Consider the following 26,185-nt stretch of genomic DNA (forward strand, 5'->3'; position numbering starts at 1 on the left):
AGAGAGAGCCCATGTATCCTTTTCCCAGTTTCCCCCAGTAGTGACATCTTGCATAACTGTAATGACAGCGCAACCAGGATATGGACGTCGATACAATCTGCGTATTGGGTTCCTCGGGTTCCCTGGCTTTACTCGCACACGTGTGCATTTATCCCTGGTCCGTCATCACAGTGTAGGTTTGTGTGCCCTCCCACTGCCAGATGCAGAGCACTTCATGGTGCAGGGGCTCCTCCCCCATGGCCCCCTGCAGTTACGCCCTGGCTGCGAGTCTGGGCCCTAGTGCCATGGTGTTGTCCTTTCACAAGTGTTCTGTCGATGGGGTCGTACTGAGTGCTGCCTTCTGGCATTGACTTTTTTCACTCAGCATCATTTCCTGGGGGATTTGTCCAGGTTACTTCACATGTCAGCAGTTTGTTCCTTTCTTTTCTGAAGTAGGAGTCTGTGTGTGGATGGACTACATCTGTCTAACCTTTCACTCTCTGAAGGACATCTGGGCTGTTTCCAGTTCTCATCGGCTGCAGTAAAGCCACTGTGAACATGTGTGTTCATCTTGGTTTGGGCGCAGCTTTCCATTTTTCTGGGGTAAATGCCCATGACCACATCTGCTGTCACGTGCTAAGTGCGTGTTTAGTCCTGGACGAAGCTGCCAAAACTTTCCAGAACCACTGCAGCAATAGTGCGGTGCACGGCGGTGATGTCCTGTCCTTGTCTGTGTTGGTAATTATTCCCATCCGTGGCTGTCAAGCGCGGTCTCCTTGTTGTTTGGAGTTGCTGCTGTTTAGTTTTGAGAAATTTTACTCTTGATGAAGTCTAGTTTATTGCTTTTCCTCTTAGGGATTGTGCTCTGGTGTCAAGGATAAGATGTCTTGCCTACCCCTAGATCCTGAAGATTTTTTTCAGTTTTTTTTTTTTTTTTCTTAAAAGTTTCATAGTTTTACACTTACATTTCTTTTCCATTTTGAATTAATTTTTATATAAGGTATACAGTTTAGATTAGGTTTCATTTCTATAATCAGTCTCTCTAAACTCTGCCTTTGGTTCTGGCAGCTTACTTGTTGGTTACTTTGGATTTTCTACATGGGATCATGTCAGTTAGGAATGAATGTTGCTGCTTCTTTCTGACCCCGGCACCCTTTGTTACTTTTTCTTGCTTGGTGGCTCTGGCCAGATACTGGTAGCAATGGCAGGTAGCTACAGTTCCGACCTCTGAGAGGAACACTGCCCTTCCCTTCTTTACCAGACTCTCAGGACAAGCCAACACCATGCCTGTGGGCTTTCCCACACCAGGCAGGTCTCCAGCTCTCTGTGACACCAGCTGGGTGTCCCACAAGCAACTCAGTTCCAATACTGTCTCCCTGGACTCAGGGCTGATCCCACAGGTCAGGGGCTCGGTCCCACAAAGCTGCCGCCGCTTCAGATGCCAGTCCTAAGCAGAGGGTCCCCAGGGCACACACGACTTTGACTGATGGGCTGTGAATTGGAGATTCCCACAACGCTCTCCTCGAGTTTGGTAATTTGCTGGAACACTTACAGAACTCAGGAACAGCCCAGTGGGAGTGATGCATGGGACAGGGTACTGGGGAAGGGCTGCAGAGCTTCGCTACCCTCTCTGGGCGTACCGTCCTCCCCATGTGGGTGTGTTCACCCCCCTGGAAGCTCTCCGAACCCTGTGGTTCGGGGATTTCTGTGGCGGTGTCCTCATGTAAGCATGATGCATTATTAACTCAGTCTGCAGCCCCTCTCCCCTCTCTGGAGGATGGAGTCCAAGCTTCTTACTGTGACTTTGTGTTTCTGGTGACCAGCCCCATCCAAGAGCGCATCCAGAGTCCCTTCCTGAGCTGTGTCAGGAGCCAGGGGCAGAGACCAGATACCTATATCTTGTTACATCATTCTGTGTAATCACATTTATCTTTTCTTGTTACTGTTACAACTTATGCTTTTGATGAATAACAAAGCTTTTCCCTGTTTCTAGGTCACAGATCTGTTCTCTACGTTTTCCCTTGTCAGCTTTGAGGTTTTTGGACCTCCTAAGACAAGTGTTTCTCAAACTCAGATTTGTGGATGAGCCACTGGAGGTCTCGGTGAGGCCCAGATGTGTGGAGCCCACCTTCAGAAATTCAGAACCAGCAGGTCTAAGCTGTGACCTGGGAAATCTACCTTCTGTCCAGCCCACCCCCTTGGGCTGCTGTCCACGACCCTGCTGTGACCAGCAGGCACCCCAGCTCCTCTTGTGGTGGGGTAGTGGAGAGGCCTGTGGTACCCTTCTCCAGGGGAGGGAACCTGTCTCCCTGTGCCTTTGCTGTTCTTTTTCATAATTTACTTTGGTGTTGGGGAAAATTGTTCTTCCCTCAATATTTTAGAATAAGGTGGTGGAGAGGCACCTGGGCGGCTCAGTCGGTTGAGTGTCCCGACTCTTGATCTCACAGTTTGTGGGTGTGAGCCCCACGCCCGGCTGCATGCTGTCAGCACGGTGCCTGGTTGGGATCCTCTCTCTCCCTATCTCTCTCAAAAATAAGGAAATAAACTTTAAATGAAAACCCTTAATTTATAGTTGTGTAATCATTTAGGAAGTATTTACTGTGCTCATACTGTGTCCCAGGCCCTGTTTCTGTCTCAGGGCATGTCGTGGATAGACAGACAGAACTCTCCTTGCAGACCTGACACTCTAGGGCAGAGGGACAGACAGTATCATAACGATGGGGTCTCCCGTGAGAGTTATTGGAGTAAAGGGACTGGGATGGGTAGAGTCTTGAACTTGACCGAAGCTCTCTCTGCATCCATAGTGTAGTCATGGGCTTTCTGCTTTGGTCTGCCATGAGGTTACATATCTTTGTAGATTTTCTGATATTAAAAGGCATTTATATATAACTGGTCCCAGACAAGGTCTGTCAGAACTGTCCTGGGAGACCGAGCTCTTATAGAGAATAGGCTTGTAGTCCAGGGGTTTGTAATGGGCTTTCTGACTGATATACTGAAAATAGGACCCTTTTTCTGGTTTATTACCCACTTTCTTTAAGTTTGTTCTTGTGAAGCTACTTCTGAAACCTTTCTGTCTTTAAACAGTTTTATTTTACAGTGGTGTGTTTGTTCCTGGTGGATATGCAAATCCGTGTAATATTTTGGAATCTTGAGGAGTGTTTATCTTGTGCTTCTGGTTTTACACTGTGTCCCCCAAGGCAGGACTGCAGGCCCTTAGTGTACCTCCCACACAGGATGGACAGATAGCCAGCATGTCTGAGCTCAGGGCAGATTCCCCTGTTCAGGGTTTGGCCTTCTCTAGACTTTAACCAACTAACTTCCAAAGTTAATGTCTAAGACATTTTATTTTATTTTCTTAGATTTAAAAGATTTTTTAATTTTTATTTTTAAATTAATTTTTTAAAGTATTTATTTTTGAGAGAGAGAGAGAGAGAGAGAGAGAATGTGCGCATGAGCTGGTGAGGGGCAAAGAGAGAGGGAGACATAGAATCCGAAGCAGGCTCCAGGCTCCAAACTGTCAGTGCAGAGCCTGTTGCAGGGCTCAAACTCAGGAGCCGTGAGATCATGGCCTGAGCCGAAGTTGGATGCTTAAGTGACTGAGGCACCCAGGCACCCCTTTTGAAATTTATTGTTAAGTGATCTCTTTAACCCAACACGGAGCTTAACTCACAACCCTGAGATCAAGAGTAGCTTGCTCTTCTGACTAAGCCAGCCAGGCGCCCCTAACACATCATTTTACATTTACTCTGACCTTAAATCTTTGTGTACATGACGTGAAATGATTTTCCCTTGGATAGCTTTATGTAGACCACCTAGAGAAATGGTAACTGTTGTGTGGGTCGTGTCATGGCAGGGCAGGTCCACAACCTCTGACGCCGTCTCCTCTGTTCACAGAGATATCTATGGCAGCCGATGGAGGCGCATCGGAGAAGCAGGGAGGAGAGGGCCCCGTGGCCTCAGACGGCGAAGCTAATGGGTCCTGTGGAAAGAGCGAGGCCAGCAGCCACGTGACTGCAGCCCAGCACACTCAGGAGAACACAGCGGTCAGCCCACAGGACGGTACCAACAAACTAGCTCGGATAGCTGAAAATGGGGTTTCAGACAGAGACAGTGAGACGGGGAAGCAAAACCACGTCAACACAGATGACTTCACACAGACTTCTGTCATCGGGAGCAATGGGTACTTCTTGAATAAACCACCCCTGCAGGAACAGCCCATGCGGATTACCAGCACTTTGGCTTCCTCGCTTCCTGGTCATGCTGCAAAAACCCTTCCCGGAGGTTCCGGCAAAGGGAGGACTCCTAGTGCTTTTTCTCAGACGCCAGCCACAGCACCGGCCAAGCTTGCGGAAGCGAGTAAAGACACGGAGGACAAGAAGCCCTCTGGCCCTGGTGCCGACGTCAAGGTTCACAGGGCACGGAAGACCATGCCAAAATCCATCCTGGGCCTGGTAATGCGATCCTCGTCGGGACGGGGCTGTTCTCGTGTCTGTTGCGCTGTTTCCTTCCTGTTTGTATTCGCTTTTGTCACAGTGACGGCAGACGGACTCTGTGCGTGAAGGAGAAAGGCCAGTAAATGGCAGTGGTTGCCCCACAGGTGGTTGTCTGTGGGCCTGGGAAGATGAGGAAAGGCTGCTGACAGTTCAGGTGTGAACCACCGGCAGATGACCCCTCCCAGCCCGCCTTCGGGGCTTTGTGCTGCTTTTGGGTGTCGGTTGCCCGCTAAGACCAGATGCATCAGATGCTCGTGTGGAGACCTCCTCCTCTGCTTTGGGCCTGGGGCTTGCATCCCAGCACAGGAAGGCTGAGCACTGACTCTGGAGAGAAGTAGTCAGGAACTTGGTTAGCTTCTTGGTGTGACCGAGGGTAGGGACGAGGGACATCCTGATGACACGCCCTGTTTTCATGGTAGGCCCCTGGGAGCAGGGAACAAGCAGCGAGATCCCAGTGTCATGCTGGGTGAGGTGGCTTTTGCCACCAGTGAATATTCGGTGCCTGCTGCGTTTTCTCAGAATGTCCATAGTCATGTTTTGTCTTCCCGGTTCTGTGTTGATCTGGCTGGGGATGAGCTCTAGGTCTAGTTCCCTCGGGATTTCTTGCACCTGGCGTTGCTGGTGAGTCTGACTGTTCGTCATTAGTGGGTCATGTGTGATTTCCTCTCTGCATCCTTCCAGGGTTGCATGAGTAGGCCTGTCCCCTTGGGCCTTGTCGGTGTGAGATGTGTGTCTTTCCTCAGTTCTAGAAAAATGCTTTGCACAGCTTTTCTTTCTGTGGAGCTCTTGACATGGACATGGGGTCTTTTGTCTCCTCAGATGGCTCCTTATGTGTTTTCCAGCTTTGATTTCTTCTTTAGCACTTTACTTTCTTGCTGTTCTTTCTATATCATGATGATTTTACTTTTGACAGTTTTTTGCATACCTAATATCTCCAGTTAGTTTATTTAGTTATATTTTGTCTTGTCCTTCAAAGGACATTAGATTCTTTTATAGTCTGTTGTTTTAAAAAAAATTTTAATGTTTATTTTATTTTTGAGTGAGAGAGAGAGAGAGAGAGAGAGAGAGACAGAACGCAAGCAGGGGAGGGGCAGAGAAAGGGGAGACACAGAATCCGAATCAGGCTCCAGGCTCTGAGTGGTCAGCACAGAGCCTGATGTGGGTCTCGGACCCACGAACTGTGAGATCATGACCTGAGCTGAAGTTGGACGCTTAACCTTAGACTGAGCCACCCAGGCGCCCCTTCTAATCTGTTGCAAGACCTATTTCCTCAAGTGGGAGTCCTGTTTGGGCTCAGTGCCTCCTGTTTGTGTTGATTTTTCTCCCCGGGTGTGTGCTCATCTCTATTTCCATGGTTTTATATTGCCTGACTGTGAGCTTTGTTGCATTTCCTGTAGCCTGCCTGCGGTGATTGTCGGGAGCCATGGGCACTCCGTGGGGCTGGACTGCTGACTGCCCCATGCTGCTGGGCCTCCATAGCTGCCGCATGATTCCTGCTCTAGGATCGCCGGGGCTGGGCATCCCCTGACTCCTGTGTCTCAGAGTGTGGGCCTCACCCCTCCCAGACTTGCTGGCCCTGACTTGATTTCCATGTTTTGCAGTATTCTTGTATATGTCCCAAAACTTAAAAAAAAAAACAACTTTTTTTTAATAATTAGGAATTCACAGGAAGCTGCAAAAGTAGTACAGAGAGACCCCCATATATCCTTCACCCGGTCTCTCCGGCTGCATTTTATGCAGCCTAGAGCACAATGTCGATTTCTGTGAACACCCAGCACCAAACAGGTCCCCAGGGTCCCTCTTTATCCCTAACCACCCTGTCCCCAGCCCCTGTTCTCTGTCTCCACAGTCACGTCACGTCAGGTGTTCTGTAAGAAGGTGGGGACTTTGAGAGCGGCTCAGCTCCAATGAGACTGGCCACGTTGTGTCAGTGGCTCCTTCCTTTTCATGTTGCAGGGTTTTCTGTGGTGTGGATGTCCCAGAACTTAACCACTCACAGATTGAATGGCTTTTGGGGGTTTCCATTTGGGGGCTGTTACAATAAAGTTGCTCTGGATATTTATGTACAGAATTTTTTTGGACAAATTTTCATTTCTCTGGATTAAATATCCAGGAGTACAATTGCGGGGTCATATGTTAGTTCGATATTTAGCTTTATAAGTTAACTGCCAAACCAGATTCCAGACAGGCTACGACATTTTACATTCCCGGAAGCAAGGTATATGAGCAGTCAAACTTCTCACATCGTTGCTGGCGTTTGGCATTGCCGCTAGTTTTTATTGTAGCTGTGATACCTCATCATGGTTTTAGTTTGAACTCCCCTCATGGCTGATGATGTTGGACATCTCTTCCTGTGCTTATTTGACATCTATGTGTCCTTTTTGGTGAAATGTCTCTCATACCTCTTGCCCATCTTACAACTAATTGTTTAGTGAGCTTTCAGAGTTCTGGGTGTGGGCTCTTTGCCATGGATCGGTTTACAGACTTTTCGCTCTGTCTGTGGCTCGTCTTCACCCTCTTATTAGGGTTTTCCCCGGAGCAGAAGTTTTTCCTTCTGACCAAATCCACATCGTCAGTGTTTCTTTTACAGCCTGTGCTTCTGGCATCGTGTCTTTGAACTCTCCACCTAGCCCTGGGTAACAAGATTTTCTGTAGTTTTTAAGAGAGTTTTTTATTTTTATGTGAACTTTAGATATATGGTCCATTTTTAGTGTTTGTATTAGATACCAGGTTCAGGGTGATGTTCGTTATTTTTGCCTGCCATTTTTTGGCTTACCATTATCCGTTTTTAAATGCATGTCTGAAATTTTATATTATTTGTTTATCTCCTTGAAATTATACTTTTATTCTGTTCCTACTTCCAGGATTTTATTCCAGTATGTATATTTTTATTCTTGAGGCTCTTTTATTGTCACTCTAACATATTCCTCTAAGGAAAAAAAAGGCAAATGAAATTTAACTTGAAGAAATTTCTTGACTGTGCAGGCTTATCCAGATGTTAGTTGTGCACTGAATTAGTATAATTGTTAGTGGTGTGCAGTTGATTGTCACACGTATCATTTTGGTCAGTTGTAAGGACAGAGGACCAAAGACTTTTGAGACTTCAGAAATGGATTTCCTGAAGACCACCCCTGCCTGCTGCACACCTGGAAGCTTCCTCTGTCTCTGAGCTCCGATGGGAGGAAGGAGGACACAGTGACGTAGCAACAAGATGAGCTGTGCCGGTGGGGTCACCGAAGTCCCCTCTGATATGGAGCCTCCTGGCTCCAGACCTGGCTTCTCCTGCCCCTGGGGTTCCCTGCCCCGCAAACCCAGTTCAGTCTTATTTGGTTTTCTTAGGAGACCATGTTTTATTGAAAATTGTTTTAAAATCAATCATTCCAGTGAGGAGTGTTGCAGGCTTGTGATAATAAACCCATTTTCTTTGTAAGAGTTAAAACTGAAGGTGTGTTCTCACCACACGGCCTATGTCCCTTGGCAGCAGGCTCTCTCTTATGCAGTGTTGGTACCGTCAGAAAACGCCAGCACGGGGTTAGACTTGTTCGCTGTTGAGCAGAGAAAGTGGAACCTTTTTCCCTTGCATTGAAGCGCTCGTTACTGTGTCCTGTGTTGCAGACCAGGACACTAGTCTAGTTGAATTGTGCCTCAGCATGGTGGTCCCCTAGCCTTCTTTTGTGTTGCTGTCCCCACATTCTCCCTGTCCACTTTCACACAGCCACTGGTATTCTCTAGGTTCTGGAAAAAAGATGTGGCCTTGCTCTTGGAGCCCTCAGCATGGTTAGAGAGGCAGTTCTGAATGACAGAGTTGTGCAGGTCCTTGTTAGTTGCCCCTGGAATTAAGTGTCTGGAAGGAGAGAGCTCACACTGAGCCAACATGGGCCTGGCTGGTGGCTCAGGGAGTGGCCTCCAGGCAGAACTGGAGAGGCGACGTGGAGTGCTGGGGGCAGGGAGGGCCAGCAAGAGCCAAACCCCGTTGTGTCTGTGGCGATGCGGGTAACCTTCTTCACAGCCCATGACTGCCCCTCTGCGTGGGGGAGGCCTAAGCTGCCTGGGTGCTCAAGGCTCTGTCATAGCAGTGGGCACCCCTCCGTGAAGTCAGACACTATCCTGCCTGCATGGGAAGCAGATCGTGTCTCTTTTATCTTTTTTGCTTTTGTCTGATAGTAGAGCCCTGGTAGTCTAGAATCTTCACCCAAGTTCAGCAGCTCTTGATTTTTTTTTTTCTTTCTTTCAGATTTTCAGAAATAATATCTTAAAGATTTTGGGCCCAAGTGAGAATTAGCCTCATATGAATGTTTACTCCTCAGGTTTAATTTTTGCTTCCTGTTTCTGTATACTGTAAAATCATCTTTTGCATTTGCCTATATTAGCTGGTGGAGGCGGAGAGTTACTGTGGCTGCACATTCTGCGTGGTAGTTTGTAGGAGACAGAAAAGAACATTCTCTGACTCTTGTGCTCCAGCAGTGACTTCAGAGACAGATCTGGTATGTTTGAGAGAGACTGAAGAATTTTACAGAGCTGACAAGTTACATGTGGGTAGTAACTGTGTGCCGAGGGCAGGTTAATTGTGGAGGTGGTGGGGAAGAGGGTAGGGCTGGGAGAGGAAGGAAGGGCGCTCCAGGGCTGAGCCACATTCCCAGCCAAGCTACAAGCACACAGGGTCGCTGAGCCATGTAAGTCCCCTTGGGCTGTCAGCCACTGGCCATGCTCCCAAACAGGCTCACTTTTTTTAATTTTAGTTTTTATTTATTTATTAAAAAAAAAAATGTTTTTAACGTTTATTTATTTTTGAGAGACAGAGTATGAGCAGGGGAGGGGCAGAGAGAAAGGAAGGCACAGAATCCGAAGCAGACTCCAGGCTCCGAGCCGTCAACAGAGTTCTACGCGGGGCCTGAACTCATGAACCGAGAGATCACGACCTAGGCCGAAGTCGGACGCCCAACCGACTGAGCCACCCAGGCGCCCCAAGCAGGTTCACTTTTAAGGGCCGGGGCATCGAGCGCATTCACGTTGTCGTGCAGCCGTCCCTCCGTCTGTCCCCAGAACGTGTTCATCTTCCCAGACTGGACTCTGTCCTGTTACACATGGACCCTCCCCTCCCCCAGCCCCACCCCACCACCCCCCTCCATGTCTGTGGCTCTGACTCCTCCAGGACCTCCTGTGAGTGTCCACTCCTACAGGATGTGTCCCCTGTGACGGGCTGATCTCACTCAGCATGGTGTCCTCACTCAGCTCAGTGTCCTCCAGGTTCATCCACGTTGTAGCAGGTGTTGGGATTTCCCTCCTTTTTAAGGCTAATATTCTGTGGTGTGGCCGGAGCACATTTTGTTTATCCTTTCACCTGTCAGCGGACCCTTGGGTTGCTTCTGCCCCATGGCTGTTGTGAATGACACTGCCATGAACAGTTGTGTACAAATAGCTCTTTGAGACTCTGTTTTCAATTCTTTTAGGTATATATCCAGAGTGGGATTGCTGGATCACATGGTAATTCTATGTTTAGCTTTTTGAGAAACTGCCCAACTGTTCTCCACAGCGACTCTGCCATTTTATGTTCCCACCAACAGTGCACAAGGGTTCTAATTTCTTCATGTCCTTTTCAACATTTGTTTTCTGTGTGTGTGTGTGTGTGTGTGTGTGTGTGTGTGTGTGTGTTTAATTGAGGTATAATAGACAGTTTTTGGTTTTTATAGTAGCCATCCTATTGGTGTGAGGAGATACTATGGTTTTGATTTGCATTTTCCTGATGATTAGTGATGTTGAACATCTTTTCATGTTGAATGTCTTCTTTGGAGAACTGTGTAGTCAGATGCTTTGCCCATTTTTTAATCAGGTGGTTTGTTTTGTTGCTGAGTTGTAGGAGTTCTTTATGTATTCTGGATATTAATCGCTTATCAGATATGTGATATGCAGATACTTTCTCCCATTCTATATAGGTTGCGCGTTCATTCTGTCGATTGTATCCTTTGATGAACAGAAATTTTTAATTTTGAAGAAGTCTAATTTATCTGATTTTTCTTTTGTTGCCTGTGCTTTTGGTATCATATCCAAGAAATCACTGCAAAATCCAGTGTCATGAAGCTTTTCCTGTGTTTTCTTCTAAGAGTTTTAGAGTTTTTTTTACAGTTCAGGTCGTTGGTCCATTCTGAACTAATGTTTGCGTGTAGCGGGTGGTGAGAGTCCGGCTCTATTGTTTTGCATGTGGAGATCCTGTTTCCCAGCACTGTTGAAGGATGCTTCTTTCTTCACTGTTATTGCCCTTACTGCGTGCGTAACAAAACTTGGTTAAATGGAATTTGATATGAAGTCCAAGTATTTCGAGGCTGCAGGTGATTTTAGGGAAGTGGATGGAGGGGAGAGGGTTAGCTGCGTCTAGGCAGTCTGGAGCTAAGGCAACATTGCTAATCAGGATGAGGGCTGACGACAGTGCTGCAGGCTGCCAGAGTCTTGGAAGGCTGAGACTGAAAACAGATTTAGGAGATTGGTAAAACTGTGAGCAAAAGATAAGTTAAAAAATGTAGCATGGGTATCTGTTGTGCCATTGGGCTTGGGGAGGATGTTGCAAGGGCAGCCTTGAAAATGATAGGCCGTGAAAGCACTTCCATAACCAATACGTTTACCTAAATCAGGTGTTAGCAGACTCTTCCTGTGGAGGACCAGGTAGACAACATTTCAGGGCTTGTGTGCCACATACAGTCACTGTCGCTGCTTCTCTCTACTCCTCCTCCTCCTCGTTCTTGTCAACACCATTTTGAGCTTGCAGATGCTGGCCCACGTCATCCAAGGGGTGTCCTGGCACACGTGCACCAGCGCCAGGCCCTCTGATGGCGGCAGGCTTTGTACTTTATCTTCTTTCTTGGTCAAGGCAAGTTTATGGGGGAAAGGAACGGTGTTTTGGGGGCATGTTGTTTCAGTGACGATCTGCTTGTGTGTAATTACAGTTATTAATTGTCTTTGTTTTCAAGCATGCAACCAGTAAGGATCCCAGAGAAGTTCGAGAAGCTCGAGATCATGAGGAGCCAAAAGAGGAGATCAACAAAAACCTTTCTGATTTTGGACGACAGCAGCTTTTACCCCCCTTCCCACCCCTTCATCAATCACTACCTCAAAATCAGTGCTACGTGGCCACCACAAAGTCACAGACAGGTAATAGGGAGACCTGACAACTGGCTCTGCTCTCTGAGTGTGTGTGCTGAACCCGCACCTCTCGAAACTAGAAACTTGTTGACTGTGAATGCATATGTGCTGTAGGGGAGTGGGGTCAGGGTCGACGGGCCCTTCTCTGCTCACCCGTAAACCTGCAGAGGGATGTCAGACCTCTGTTCTGAAACCCGTTGAATCCCGATGTTGCTTTCTATGCCTGTTATCGATCTCAAAATGAAGATTGTTTTCATTAAGTCTTGCCCCCCCCTTGTTCTGATTGGATAGAAGACCTTAGATTTGAGAACTTCCCCCTGCCCCCCACTTTATAAGTTAAGTGCTGTTGGAAACAGCAGTGTGTTGGGGAGACCTTTGGGTTAAGGTTGTAGAGAAGGGTGGTTTGATTCTGTGATCAGCCACTTCCCATGGGCATTTCTCACTCATTTGAGCTTCTGTCCATGGTCAATTGAGGGAGTAGGTGAACATTTGATCTCTTATCCAGGCCTCTGCAGGAGGTGGGGCTGCAGGAGCGGCCCCACAGGGAGTATACTGGGGTGAGCGTGTCTCGAGCAAGGGGCCTCCCTCTGGAGCCTCTGAGACACCCACAGTTCCTACAGAGATGAGGTGACTCTCTCCAGTGCAGAAAGGACCTTTCTGTGAGGTTGTCCTGTGTATCAGGCACTTCTGATGTCACCTCCTGGGAAGGGGACAAAACCACAACTTCTGTGCCTAGGAGTGTCTCCTGCAGAGGGAAGTACCACCGTGGCCACCTTGCCTTATCACAGGACAGATGGTGCACCTGTCAGTGTCATAGGAGTTGCAGAAAGCCTGCCGGGGTGGGGTGGGGGGGTGCTCCTTGCCTCTGGTCAGGTCTGCTGGGATGAGTGGGGCACGTGTGGATACAGCCCTCTGTGACTTTGTCCAGGTAGACCGCCTCTGTCTGCTTTCTTCTTCAGACCTCGTTCCTTCCTCTGCCCCGTTGTGCTATCTTCCCTGAGGGGGGGGAGGGTGGGCGGAGTGTTGAAGCCGGTCTTTTCTCTCCATCAGTATTTTAAATTACTGTGGTGCTGGCCCCAGAGCTTCGTTCCTTTCCCATCCTGTTGTAGCACAAACAGGAAGGCCAAGCAGACTCAGTGGCTGCAAAGTGGATCTTACTCTCCGTCTCAGCTTGGGCACAGCTGTGCCTGGTACCAGTCACCCCGTTCTAGCACAGGAAGGACAGAGCCGTGTTTCCTTGTGACCAGTTATGCGCTCAGAGCCACCCCAGTGGGGTGCAGGGCTGCGTGGATGACTGTCTCAAGTGTCCTGTGTGCCCCTTGGCCTAGGGCTGAGGCACGCCTGGTGTCCTCAATGCCACATGTGGGGCTGTCTGCATGACCCTTACTGTGGCATAGTTTACGCTCTTGTATGCTTTTCCAATGCTCTTTTCCTCTGCTTTGTGGAACAAAAATGGAATGGAATAGAGGTTTTATATCCCTTTAGAAGAGTGGTTTTCAGATTTTTTTTTAAAGCCTAGAACTTAAAAAGAAAAAAATTATTATAGACAGCCTCATTCTGTTTTTTTTTTTTTTTTTTTTTAATTTTTAATGTCTATTTATTTTTGGAGAGAGAGAAACAGAGTGTGGGGAGGGGAGGGGCAGAGAGAGAGGGAGACACAGAATCTGAAGCAGGCTCCAGACTCTGAGCTGTTGGCACAGAGCCGGATGCGGGGCTCGAACCCATGAACCATGAGACCATGACCTGAGCCGAAGTTGGATGCTTAACTGACTGAGCCACCTGGGGCCCCAACAGCCTCATTCTATAAAACAAGTCAACCTGGAGCTGCTTTATTCAGAACAGGCTTAGGAGTCCTCAGTCCCCAGGAGCCCCAGCTGTTGTCTGGAAACCTCAGACCCCCAGACGTTTGCTTTTTCCTGTCCTGTGTCTCCCTTGACCTCGTGTACCTATGTGGTTTGCTTCACATACTTCTTTCCCTTCGGTTGGTGGACTGCTTGGTGAGGTGGAAGGTGCTGGGAAACGGTCCAGGGAATGACGGTGGCCTATGCTGCATGGCCACACTCTCTTTAGAGGCGGACACATCTAGAGACTGTGCCGTGTGCTCCTCGTCGTGGGTGAGGAGCAGAGTCTCAGGGAGGCAGACTGGACCCATCTCCAGTGATGGGCAGCAAGGCCGCCTTCCCCCCCTTCAGCCTCCCTCGTGCAGCCGCACCGGTACTAGAGACGGGACCGTCCAGAGGCAGGGGACCAAGTGTGGAGGGCGCTCCAGGGCCCTGTTGCTGGTGGGCGGTGGGTTTGCCCTTACACTTATGCCTGCTTGCTGTGGGCTCATAGTGTTTGCCGTGCACAGGGCTGAGTGTTTATTGTGAGCAAAACAAATGATCTGTAAAGTCTTAGCAGCTTTCTCTGTGCCACTTGAAACAAGAAATGCCTGTCACTTTTGTGGCAAGCTGATGATTTTGGTAATCAGAATTTGTGAATTATCACCTACCTTTAAAAAACATTTGAATGGTATTTCTTTTTCCTCTCTTGTCCCCTTTTGACTTTTTTTTTTTTTTAGCTTGCTTGCCTTTTGTTTTAGCAGCTGCAGTATCTCGGAAGAAAAAACGAAGAATGGGAACCTATAGCCTGGTTCCTAAGAAAAAGACCAAAGTATTAAAACAGAGGACGGTGATTGAGATGTTTAAGAGTATAACTCATTCCACTGTGGGCTCTAAGGTAAGGCGTGCCTGGTTGGTTGCACACGTGCTTGGAAACCCACGTCTCTGTCAGGACCTCTTTGGCCACGAGAGTACCATGTGAGGTTGTCGGTAATTTGATGACCTCGGTCCATTTTGAAGGAACCTAGGCTCTGAGGTGCCTCGCTCTGGGGTACAGCCTCCTGCCCAGTGCTCCCTGCCCCCTCATCCGTTCCTCCTTCCTGGCCCTTCCCCCAGCGGCAGGGTCTCTGCATCCCACCCCACAGGCCACACCCTGGCAGGAGTTGGCAGGTTGCTCTTGATGCTGGGGTTCTGAGTGACAGATGTGCCCTTGCCCGTGTTCCAGGGCGACAAGGACCTGGGCGCCAGCACCCTCCACGTGAATGGGGAGAGCTTGGAGCTGGACTCGGAGGAGGACGAGTCGGAGGAGCTGGATGAGGACGAGGACCAGGGGGCCGAGCAGGCCGCCGCGTTCCCCACGGAGGACAGCAGGACCTCTAAGGGGGTTGTGCCAGAGGCCGACCGCACCCAGAAGGTAGGCCCTCCTCCCCTCTCAGGGAGGGGCTTACGGTCCTGAGAGGGGCAGTCTGGCCCTCTCAGCCCCAGTCATTTCCCTGTTTCCTTCTTCTTCTCTCTCTCTTTTTTAAAAAGTTTATTTATTTTGAGAGAGAGGGAGAGAGGGAGAGAGGGAGAGGATCCTGAGCAGGCCCTGCTCTGTCCGGGCCCTGGGATCATGACCTGAGTGGAGATCCAGAGTCTGACGCGCAACCCACCGAGCCACCCTGGCACCCCTTCCCTGTTTTCTTCTGACTTAGGTCTTTGCATTCTATTTCTCGAAGTTTCGGCCTTATTTTCATCAGATGAGTGTTTGTCTTCTTGTACAGCACTCTCTGAAGTAAATGTCTGGAGCTTCTTTGGGCTCTGGATGGACAGGAATACACTGATGGCAGACTGCGTGCCAGTGGTGGCTGCTTATCGCTGGCCTTGGCGTGACCGACCTTGCGAAGTCCTAGGTGCGCCACAGGTGCGGTGTTCCTGCAGGGGAGGTGCTGACACCGGGAGGCCTCTCTTGTCCTGGTCGGAGTGAGCAATCGGGGCTGCCGACCGGGCCTGTGGAGCGGCTGTGTGCAGTCCGCTGACACCGGCTGTATCCTGGTGTGCCGGGCGTGTCCTCGTCAGACGCAATTCCTCCGTGTCCACCCAAGGACGTGCTCTGGGAGGTGGCAGCGCGCCAGCTCGGTCACAGGGCACTGCGTGCAGGCAGCCCCGGAGCTCAGCACCGGGCAGAGTCTCTGGGGGCACTGGGCGCAGAGCCGGGCAGAACCCAGTTCCTGAGCAGATGCTGACTTGTGGGCCTGCGTTATGCTCGTAGTTCTGAGGGGGATGAAGTAGAGGAGGAGGGCCAGGAGGGGTTGAGAATCAGGCGGTCACAGATGGGTGTGATCCTGCTGATCTGTGTGTCCTACTTTTTGGAGAGGACTTTGGACCATCTTTATATAAGATGGGCTGTCGTATCTGATGAGGTTTCTAAAACTTGTGGTAGGCAGAGAAGTGCCAGGTGAGTTCCTTGAAAAAATGACCTGTTTGAAATCTATAATTTTGCTGATCGTCTTTTTACACTTTGAGTCAAAGTGTTGTGCTGTGTAGATACAGCCTTTGGCACGTGTGAAGTATGTCCCTCCAGCTTTCAGAGTTTTGGGAGTTTCTTTTCTTGTATCAGAAGCCACGGCTACTAGTCTGTCTCTTTATGATTTCTGGGTTCTGTGTTCTAATTACGATAAGCGGACCTTTCTTAATGGTGATTTTGAATAAGTTAATGTGAGCTGTCTTATACTTCATTGGTCTCATTCTTTATAAATATTTGACTCATACATTTGATTTGGGATAAAATATGAGGTAGATACATTCAAAATGGGTGTATTTTATGGTATATAAATTCTATCTCAATAAAGCTTTTTAGACAAAATGTGAGGTCAGGGTCCCATAGCTTCCCTCAAGATGGTTAGCCACACGATGTCAACACCATTTATTGACTGATGTTTCTTTCCCCCGTTGATTTGAAATGCCACCTTTATCGAACACCATATGGCATACGGAGTTAACTCTGTTTCTGGATTCTCTCTCTGTCTCTCTTTTTTAAGATTTTATTTTTTTATTTTTTTTTTTTTTCAACGTTTTTTATTTATTATTTTTGGGACAGAGAGAGACAGAGCATGAACGGGGGAGGGGCAGAGAGAGAGGGAGACACAGAATCGGAAACAGGCTCCAGGCTCCGAGCCATCAGCCCAGAGCCTGACGCGGGGCTCGAACTCACGGACCGCGAGATCGGGACCTGGCTGAAGTCGGACGCTTAACCGACTGCGCCACCCAGGCGCCCCATTAAGATTTTATTTTTAAGTGATCTCTACATCCCATGTGGGGCTCGAACTCACATCCCCAAGATCAGAAGTCGCACGCTTCACCAACTGAGCCAGCCAGACACCCCGTGGATTCTGTTTTTGATTGAGGTTCTCCTCTTCCAGGGAGAATCTAGACACTGACTAACAGCAAATAACTCTACACATTGATACAAAGGAACAAAATTAACTGGATATCAAGCCAACAAAAAGAATCAGGAAACAAGTGGAAGCAGAATCAAGAGGAAAGTGTGGCCAAGTGGAAAGCAAAATAGGATGACAGGAACAAATCTAAATAGATCGGCAATGCTAATACACAGTAATAGGGTTCTTATGTGAAGTGTTCCAGAAAGTAGAGAACGAGGGGAATGGATGCTAGCTTCTTCTGAGGCCAAATTCACTTTTAATCCTAAGTACAATATTGGTGAGATACAACTGTATATTCACATAATAGTGATCATAGAGAAGGTGGGGCTTCCCCCAAGAAGACACTGATTTATGACAGGGAGTCTGTTGATGGGACTTATTAGATTAACAGCTTTAATGAGAAAAACCAGCCTTTTATATATGTTTCTTGGATTTAGGGGATGACCTCATGATTGCCACTGTGACAAGGAATAGTTCACTCATGAGAGTGACTGTACCCGTGTGTTATCACCCAGCTCACAGGCCGGGGCTGTCCTGGCCTCCCCTGTGCGCCCTCCTAGTCACCACAGCCTTGTCTTTGCCCTTGCTGTGCTTTGTGTCAGTGGGGTCATGCACACGATTGTCTTTTTCAGAGTGAGGCTTGTTTCACTCAGTATTATATCTGTTCATTTTCATTGTTACACACAGTGGATTATAAAGTGGTCTGGGGGTCTCAGATCCTTTTAGAGGGTGCATGGGGTCGAAACTATTATTGTAATCATGCTAAGATGCTGTTTACCTTTTTAACTCTTGCTCATCAGAGTTACACGGGGTTTAAACATTTCCCAGTTTAAATTTGTACACTAGTGAATGCTGATAGACATAACCTAGATCAAGAGAAGTGCTTTGTCATTCTCGGTAATTTTTAATAGAGCAAAGGGTTCCTGAGACTGGAACATTCCAGCACCACCACAATACAGTCTTCCTTTGGATGACTGTTCTAATTTATGTGTCCGTTCCACTGTTGATGGATATTTGAGCTGTTTCCAGTTTGGGACCATTACAGATGACATTGCTGTGAGCATTCTCGTGTGTCCCTGGGTGTACACCCACGCTGGGGTTGCCATGTTATGGGAGCAGCGGTAGGCACGGCCACACAGCTCTCCTGCCTGCCGCACGGGAGTGTCCTGCCGCCCTGGCTCGACAGACTTGGTATTGCCCAGAGAGTGTAGTGGTGTTACAGTTCTGATTTGCATTTCCCGAATTTCCCTGAAGCTTGGCTACTTTTTCATATGCTTATTTGCCATTTGGATGCCTTTTTTTGTGAAGTGCCTGTTGAGGACTCAACCACTTATCTGGTTAGTTGTCCTTTTTAAAAATCATTTTGTAGGAAATAAGCTCCTGTTGTATGTGTTGCCAACATATCTTCTTTTTTCTTTTTTTTTTAAGTTATTTGTTTATTTATTTTGAGCGAGAGAGAAAGCGTGAGCAAGGGAGGGGCAGAGAGAGAAGAGAGAGCGAGCATCCCAAGCAGGTTCCACACTGCCAACGGGGAGCCCGACGTGGGGCTCGAACTCCCGAACCATGAGATCGTGACCTGAGCCAAAATCAGACCGGGCCGCCAGGCGCCCTCCCGACATATCTTTTTCCACTGTGGCTGCCTTTTCACTGATCTGATTGGCATTCCTGTCCTGTCATTTGGGTTGGAAGCCGGTCTCGGGACGTGTCGCACGGCTCTCTTGTGCCGCAGTCGTTCGGGGCATTGGTTAGGGGAGGGCTGGACCCTTACCTCCTAGCCCAAGGCCGTAACGGGGCCTGGTGAGTGGAGTCGTGTCCTGTGGCATCAGGGTCTCCTGCTTGCCACCCACCTGCGGAGCCTTTCCCCACCTTGTATGATCTATTCCTGGCTCACTGATGTCTCTGATCCACGTCAGACTTCAGTCATGCCAGCTGGTATACTTTTTTTCCAGTCTCCTCAGGTTTTCATCTTGTGCTTCACTTCTTGCAACCATCACACGTGCGGTTACCAGACAACCCCTATGTAGTAATGCTTATCGCTTCCTTTGTAGCCACTTTACATGAGTTTCGGAAGAACTGGAATCGACTATGTTGTTATTCTGCCTATTTCAATTGGCAGTTTCATTGCTCAGTCTTTAAAAAATAGAAACTACCTAATGGCATATGAAGATAATTTATATTAAATAAACCTGACTAAAGATATCAGAGTCTTTCCAAGGAAGGTTACTTAGTGGTGAGCATTTTAAAACATTTCTAATAAAAGAGGGAGGGATTGGTCCTTTCCCCGCTAACATGAACACTGCAGTGTTTTATCATTCTTGCTGTGATGCTATAAGATGAGAACTAGAAGGAAACATTAATATTTAAAAGGACAAAGGAGAAGAGTTTGCCAAGAATATAATCATCTGTCTAAAGAATTCAAGAAAATCAGCTGAGGAACCGTTATAACTAGTGAGTCGAACTTACATGTAATTAAGACCTAAAACCATTCATTTTCTTGTGTGGTTGCAATAGCCAGTTAGAAAATGTAATGATAGCAATATCAATAATACCAGTAATGCCAGGGTGGTTGGGTGGCTCAGATGATTAAGCGTCCGACTTTGGCTCAGGTCATGATCTCACAGTTCCTAAGTTCGAGCCCCGTGTTGGACTCTGAGCTTTGAGCCTGGAGCCTGCTTTGGATTCTGTATCTCCCTTTCTCTGTGCCCCTCATCCACTTGTGTTTTCTCCCCAACCCCTCAAAAATAAATAAATAAACATTTTAAAAAATACCAGTAATTTCTAGGAGTATTTTTTAGCTTTTCTAGATAGAAAATCTCAGGCTATGCAAACATATAGGTAATAGTGAACAATTGCCAACACTTGACCAATCTTGTGTATCCACACACACATGGATTGTCTTGAAGAAGATATTTGCCAATGGATCTTTAAAACAAAAGGACTCTTTGAAGAACAAAAACCATAGGATCCCACCTAAAACTGTAAGTTTTCAATATCACCAGGGTACTTAGTAATACATTTAATGGGAAATGTCTGTTACCTGGAAGAGAAAAACTGAAACTTTGCTGAAAGAGGTTGAAAAAGAGACATAGGTTCACAGAAAGACCTATTAATTTCCTGAGAAAAAAGGCATTGTTTGTCTGAGTGAAGACTCTTTACTTGCCTGAGTGAAGACCCCATTGTTTGTCTGAGGGAACACCTGTTACTTGTCTGAGGGAAGACCGTTTGTTTTTCTGAGCAAAGACGTTGTTTGTCTGAGGGAAGAACCGGTGTTTGAGGGAGGGCCTGTTACTTGTGTGAGGGAAAACCCTTTGTTTGTCTGAGGGAAAACCTGTTACTTCTCTCAGGGAGGACTCTTTCCTTGTCTGAGGGAAGACCTGTTGTTTGTCTAAGGGACACCCATGGTTTGTCTCAGGAAAAACCCACTGTTTGTTGGAGGGAAGACCCTCTACTTGTCTGGGGGAGGACCCTCTATTTGAGGCAAAACCTTTTATTTGCTGAGGGAAGACCCATCGTTTGTCTGAGAGACGACCTTTTACTTGTCTGAGGAAAGACCTTTTACTTGTCTGAGGAAAGATCCTTTACTTGTCTGAGGGAAGACCCATTGTTTGGGGAAGAACCAGTGTTTGAGGGAAGACCTGTTACTTGTCTGAAGGAAGACCCTTTCCTTATCTGAGGGAAGACCCTTTCCTTGTCTGAGAGAAGACCTGTTACTTGTCTGAGGGAAGACCCTTTGTTTTTCTGAGCAAAGACCCATTGTTTGAGGAAAGATCCATTGTTTGAGGGAAGACCTGTTACTTGCTGAGGGAAGACCGGTTGTTTTTCTGAGCAAAGACCTGTTGTTGTCTGAGGGAAGATCCATTGTTTATTTGAGGGAAGACCCCTCGTTGGTCTGAGGAAAGACCTTTTACTTGTCTAAGGAAAAACCCTTTCCTTGTCTGAGGGAAGACCCATTGTTTGTCTGCGGGAGGAACCGGTATTTGAGGGAAGACCTGTTACTTGTCTGAGGGAAAACCCATTGTTTGTCTGAGAGAATACCCTCTACTTGTCTGGGGGAAGACCCTCTACCTGTCTGAGGGAAAACCCGTTACCTGGTGAGGGAAGACCCATCGTTTGTCTGAGAGACAACTCTTTACTTGTCTGAGGAAAGACCTTTTACTTGTCTAAAGAAAGATCCTTTACTTGTTTGAGGGAAGACCCTTTCCTTGTCTGAAAGAAGACCTTTTACTCGTCTGAGGGAAGAACTAGGTATTTGAAGGAAGACCTGTTACTTATCTGAAGGGAGACCCTTTCCTTGTCTGAGGGAAGACCTGTTACCTGTCTGAGGGAAACCCATGTTTAGTCTGAGGGAAAACCCATTGTTGGTCTGAGAGAAGACCCTTTACTTGTCTGGGGGAACACCTTTTACTTGTCTGAGGGAAGACCCTTTCCTTGTCCGAGGGAAGACCCTTTCCTTGTCCAAGGAAAGACCTTTTACTTGTCTAAGGAAGGACCCTTTACCAGTCTGAGGGAAGACCCTTTGTTTTTCTGAGCAAAGACTCATTGTTTGTCTGTGGGAAGACCCGTTGTTTTTCTGAGGGAAGACCTGTTAGTGTTTGAGGGAAGAACCAGTGTTTGAAGAGGGGCTTGTTACTTATCTGAAGGAAGAAGCTTTCCTTGTCTGAGGAAAACCTGTTAACTTGCTGAGGGAAGACCTATTGTTTGGGGGAGGAACCAGTTTTTGAGGGAAGACCTGTTACTTCTCTGAAGGAAGACCCTCGTCTGACGGAAGACCTGGTATTTGTCTGAGGGAAGACCCATTACTTGTCTGAGAGAACACCTGTGATTTGTCTGAGAGAAGACCCTCTCCTTGTCTGGGGGAAGACCCGTTTTTCTGCGGGAAGACCCTCTACTTGTCTGAGGAACAATCTGTTACTTGCTGCGGGAAGACCCATTGTCTGTCTGAGGGACGACCCTTTACTTGTGTGAACCTGTGGTTCATCTGAGGAGAGACTCAATTGTTTGTCTGAAGGAAAACCTGTTACTTGTCTGAGGAAAGACCCCTTGGTATCTGAGGAAAGACCTTTTGTTTGTCTAGGGAAAGACCCTTTACTTGTCTGAGGGAAGACTCTTTGTTCTTCTGAGCAAAGACCTGTTGTTTGTCTGAGGCAAGACTCATTGTTGGAGGGAAGACTTATTGCTTGTCTGAGAGAAGACCTGTTACTTGTCTGAAGGAAACCCTTTCCTTGTCTGAGGGAAAACCCATTGTTTGTCTGAGGAAAGACCTGTTACTTGTCTGAGGGAAACCCATGGTTTCTCTGAGGGAAAACCCATTGTTTGAAGATCCATGATTTGTCTGAGAGAAACCCTGTACTCATCTGGGGGAAAACCCGTTGTTTTTCTGAGGGAAGACCCTCTACTTGTCTGAGGGAAAGAAAACCTGTTACCTGCTGAGGGAAGTCCCATTGTTTGTCTGAGAAAGGACCCTTTACTTGTCTGAGGGAAGACCCATTATTTGGGAAGGAACCAGTGTTTGAGGGAAGACCTGTTACTTGTCTGACGATGACTTCTTCCTTGTCTGAGGGAAGATGTGTTACTTGTCTGAGGGAAACCCATGGATTCTCAGAGGGAGGACCTGTTTGTCTGAGTGAAGACCCATGATTTGTCTGGGAGCAGACTCTCTCCTTGTCTGGGGGAAGACCCTTTACTTGTCTGGGGAAAAACCTGTTACTTGCTGCGGGAAGACACATGGTTTGTCTGAGGGACGACCCTTTACTTGAGTGAGGGATGACCCCTTGTTTGTCTGAGAGAAGACCCATTGTTTTTCTGAGGGAAGACTTGTTACTACTTGTCTCAGGTAACACTGTTTGTCTGAGTGAAGACCTGTCACTTGTCCAAGTGAATACCCATTACTTTTCCGAGAGAAGACCTGTTACTTGTGTGAGTGAAGACTCAAACTCTTTTTCTGAGTGAAGCCCATTGTGTGAGTGAAGACCTGTTAAATGTGTGATTGTAAACCTATTGTTGGTCTGAGTGTAGACCCATTGTTTGAGGGAAAGGCCAGTTGTTTGAGGGAAAACCCATTGTTTGCTGAGTGAAGATTCATTTTTTGTCTGAGGGAAGACCTGTTTTTCATATGAGCCAAAACCCATACTTGTCTGAATGAGAAGATTGTTGCTTCATCCTGCCCACTTCACATAGAAGTCCAGGGTAATTCTCATCAAAACCTGAACAGCAGTTTCTGTAAAACAGCTGTTATGGGAATTGTGTGCAGCAAGCCCAGGGAGAGGGAACGGCAGTGACAACTACTGGAGAGTGATTACACGGGGATTTTTGCAGAAATGGGAAAGCATTGAGTGAGCGGAACAGGAAATCCGTGACAAACCCGTTCGTACGTGAAAATGTAGTGTGCTGTAAGGATGAGGTTTTTAGTTTGTGGTCAAGGGATCATGAACTTTTCAGTAAGTGTCATTGGGACAATTGATCTTTCGGGGGAAAAAGTAGAGGTGGGCTTTTTACATCATGGCACATAGCAAATATTACCTCCATTCTGGAATTAGCGGCGATGGCTGCACAACTCAGGATGCTGACAACCACTGAATTTTATACTTGAAAAGCGTGACTTTTAGGGTAGGTAAATTATATCTCAGTAAAGCTGTTGTTTTGAAAAGTAAATTACAGAAGATTTGAAGTGTCAACATAAAATATTGAACTGTGGAAGAAAATGTTAGAAATTATATTTTCGTTTCAAATGAAGAAGGCCTTCTGGTGGGAGACACAAACCCAGAACCCACAAAGGGAAAGATGGGCAGGTTTGAGTGGCCAGATAAAGTCTCGACATTTTTGTGGAATAAGAAATACCAGAAGCAAAGCGTGACTTGGTAGGGCAAATGTGTATACCTATTTAACAGACGGAGGATTGCGGTCTTTCACGTGTGTAGCTCCTACTGATGAGTGAGGAGGCAAGGACGCAGTTTGGACTGAGGATTTGGTCACACGAGACAAAGTGCAAGAAATAGGAAAGTATGTGAAGCTGTGGGAGACGTCTTGCTCAGCTCCTTGTGTCCTTGGGGAATGGAGACCAAAGTGACCACACCACCCCTCTGGGGGGCTCGTGGTACCTCCGCGGGCACTGCCGGTGGCAGCAGTTTGGGAACCGCACGTCTGCGGAGAGCAGCACGTGTCTGTAGTTTGTCCCGGAGGAGCTCGGCTTGTGTAGAACGCAGCCTCGTTGCGAAGCCGACGAGGGGGCCTGTCGATTAGGGGACGGGAAAGTTACTGTGTGCCACCCCACGAAGAACCGGGCCCGGGGTGTGTGTGACCACATCTCTGCCTCGGAGTGGGTGGAAAAGGGGCGAATGGACACCCACACGTTTTAGCGTCTTTGCGTCCACGTATTACCCGTGTGGATAGAAAAGATAAATACAGCAGAAAAAAATGAGGTACCTGTGTTGCTTTGATACAGAAGGAATTCCAAAACATGTTGCAATCACAAGAAAGTTTCATTCACGAAGTTGTGTTTGGTGTTCTGCCAGGCAGCAGGCAGAAGCCTGCTTTACTTGTCTGAGGAAAAACCTGTTACTCTTTTTGTGGAATAAGAAATTTTGTGGAATAAGAAATTACGTGTTCAGGCCCATTTGTGCAAAACCTTGGCCGGAGGGAGTGTGAGAAGCACTAGTGTGATGGCCCTGGGGGCTGCCCTGGACCTTGGGTGGGGTCAAGGGTGGGTTTTGCATTCTGTATTATTTTGTGGCCTCTGGAAATCTTTTTACTGTGCGTGTTTTGTGACTTTTTAAAACATTTTCTTGAAACTTTTATTTTTGAGAGAGACACAGAGCGTGAGCGGGGGAGGGGCAGAGAGAGAGGGAGACACAGAATCCGAAGCAGGCTCCGGGCTCCGAGCTGTCGGCACAGAGCCGGACGCGTGGCTCGAACCCACAAACCGTGAGATCGTGACCTGAGCCGAAGTTGCGGACGCGTAAAAGGCTGAGCCTCCCAGGCGCCCTTGTTTTATTACTTTTTAATTGAATTCTGCTCCACATAAAACGCACCGAGTGCACTGATCTTAGACGTACAGCTGATGGTCTCTTACGTGCCGGGGGAGCTGCCTTCTGATCAGTACAGAAATAGAGCGAAGGGGCAGCGCGCCTGGGATGGGGCTCTCGAGCAGGGAGTGGGCCCCGGGCCCCGGGCACGTTGTGGCCACGGCACTTGTGTTTGCCCCACCCCGCCTGCACGCATGCGTCTCCGGCGCTGACCGCCTGGGTGTCTGGCAATGTATTTTTATGGAGTCCCCTCCACCGAAGGGTCTCATCGGTTGTATTTTCTTTCTGGCTCGTTGTGTGGCTGACCAGACGGACGGCGAGTCTGAAGAGGAGCAGGAATCGGCCGGCACCGGGGAGGAGGACGAGGATGGAGACGAGTCCGATCTGGTAACCCCAGCCCTGCGCTCTCATCTGTGTGTGGTGGCAGAGTAAAGCAAGAAGCTCTGTAGTCCGGCCGTCGTTGGGAGTGTGTGCTTGGAATCAGGGCCTGTGACTCAGGTCCCAGACCTTGGCGAGGAGCGTGAGAATGACCGCCGAGCAGAGAGCCAAAGGCCTGGCACGGGCACTCATGGGACGGTCCGGGCCAGGCGGCCATCCGGGCGGAGGTCGGGGCTCTGGTGCGAGGGGTGGCGGGACTGGGGAGGAGCGGACAGTGAGGACCGCGGCCGTGATTCTGCCCGGTGACCAGTGTGAGGGGGAAGGAAGGATCTGAGGTGTCTGAGGTGGAGCGGCAGAACCTTTTGTGGGCTGGGTGTCACATGCAGGTGAGGGGCCAGAGGGCGGGGGCGCTGGGTCTGTGGGAATGGAGGGGCGAGGGCTTGGAAATGGGGGAGAGCACGAGCCCTAGGATGGGGCCTGGGAAGCACCCGACAGGTACACGTTAGGCAGAGGAGGAGGAGTTGATGTGAGACTGGGGAGGGTCACGTGAGCTGAGAAATGCTTTCAAGAGGGCGACGGCGGCCACTGGCGTCAGTGTGTCACGAGAAGGGGACCTGGGAGGGATGATTGGGTTTGGCGATAAGCCTTCGTTTCTCTGGAATGGCGGGTTGAAAGCAACAGTGAGCTTGGGGGTAGTGCTTGCGGAAGTTGGGTCTGAAGTTTGGCGGTAAGGGGGGGGCGGGGGTGAGGCAGAGGGGATGGAGCACAGGCTGCATCGGGCCGCTTGTGATGTGGCAGAGGGGTCCTGTGTGTGCTGCTGGCCCGCCGTGGTCAGAGCCAGGCATCGGGCACCGGGTGGCCGGAAGGGCCCGCGTGCTCCTCTGTCTTTGGAACGGTCTTTTCCAGCTCCTCTGTGTGACCGTAGTGAGCAGGGATGT

General features: G+C 48.4%; 1 protein-coding gene across 9 annotated transcripts in view; it reads left to right on the top strand.

The window, feature by feature from the left end:
- Positions 1-26,185, top strand: part of EHMT1 (euchromatic histone lysine methyltransferase 1) — a 153,111-nt gene that overhangs the window by 70,689 nt on the left and 56,237 nt on the right. For 6 of the 9 annotated variants that reach the window (XM_060608063.2, XM_060608064.2, XM_060608067.2 and 3 more), the window contains 5 exons: positions 3,874-4,430; positions 11,435-11,615; positions 14,167-14,324; positions 14,652-14,840; positions 25,179-25,256. In XM_060608063.2, the coding sequence (XP_060464046.1) occupies positions 3,874-4,430; positions 11,435-11,615; positions 14,167-14,324; positions 14,652-14,840; positions 25,179-25,256 (1,163 nt within the window). The remainder of the gene's footprint in view (positions 1-3,873; positions 4,431-11,434; positions 11,616-14,166; positions 14,325-14,651; positions 14,841-25,178; positions 25,257-26,185) is intronic. The other 3 variants (XM_060608062.2, XM_060608068.2, XM_078436180.1) reach the window with 2 other exon arrangements.

This window comes from Panthera onca, chromosome D4 (assembly GCF_046562875.1).
Source record: "Panthera onca isolate mPanOnc1 chromosome D4, mPanOnc1 haplotype 2, whole genome shotgun sequence".
Classification (NCBI taxonomy): Eukaryota; Metazoa; Chordata; class Mammalia; order Carnivora; family Felidae; genus Panthera; species Panthera onca.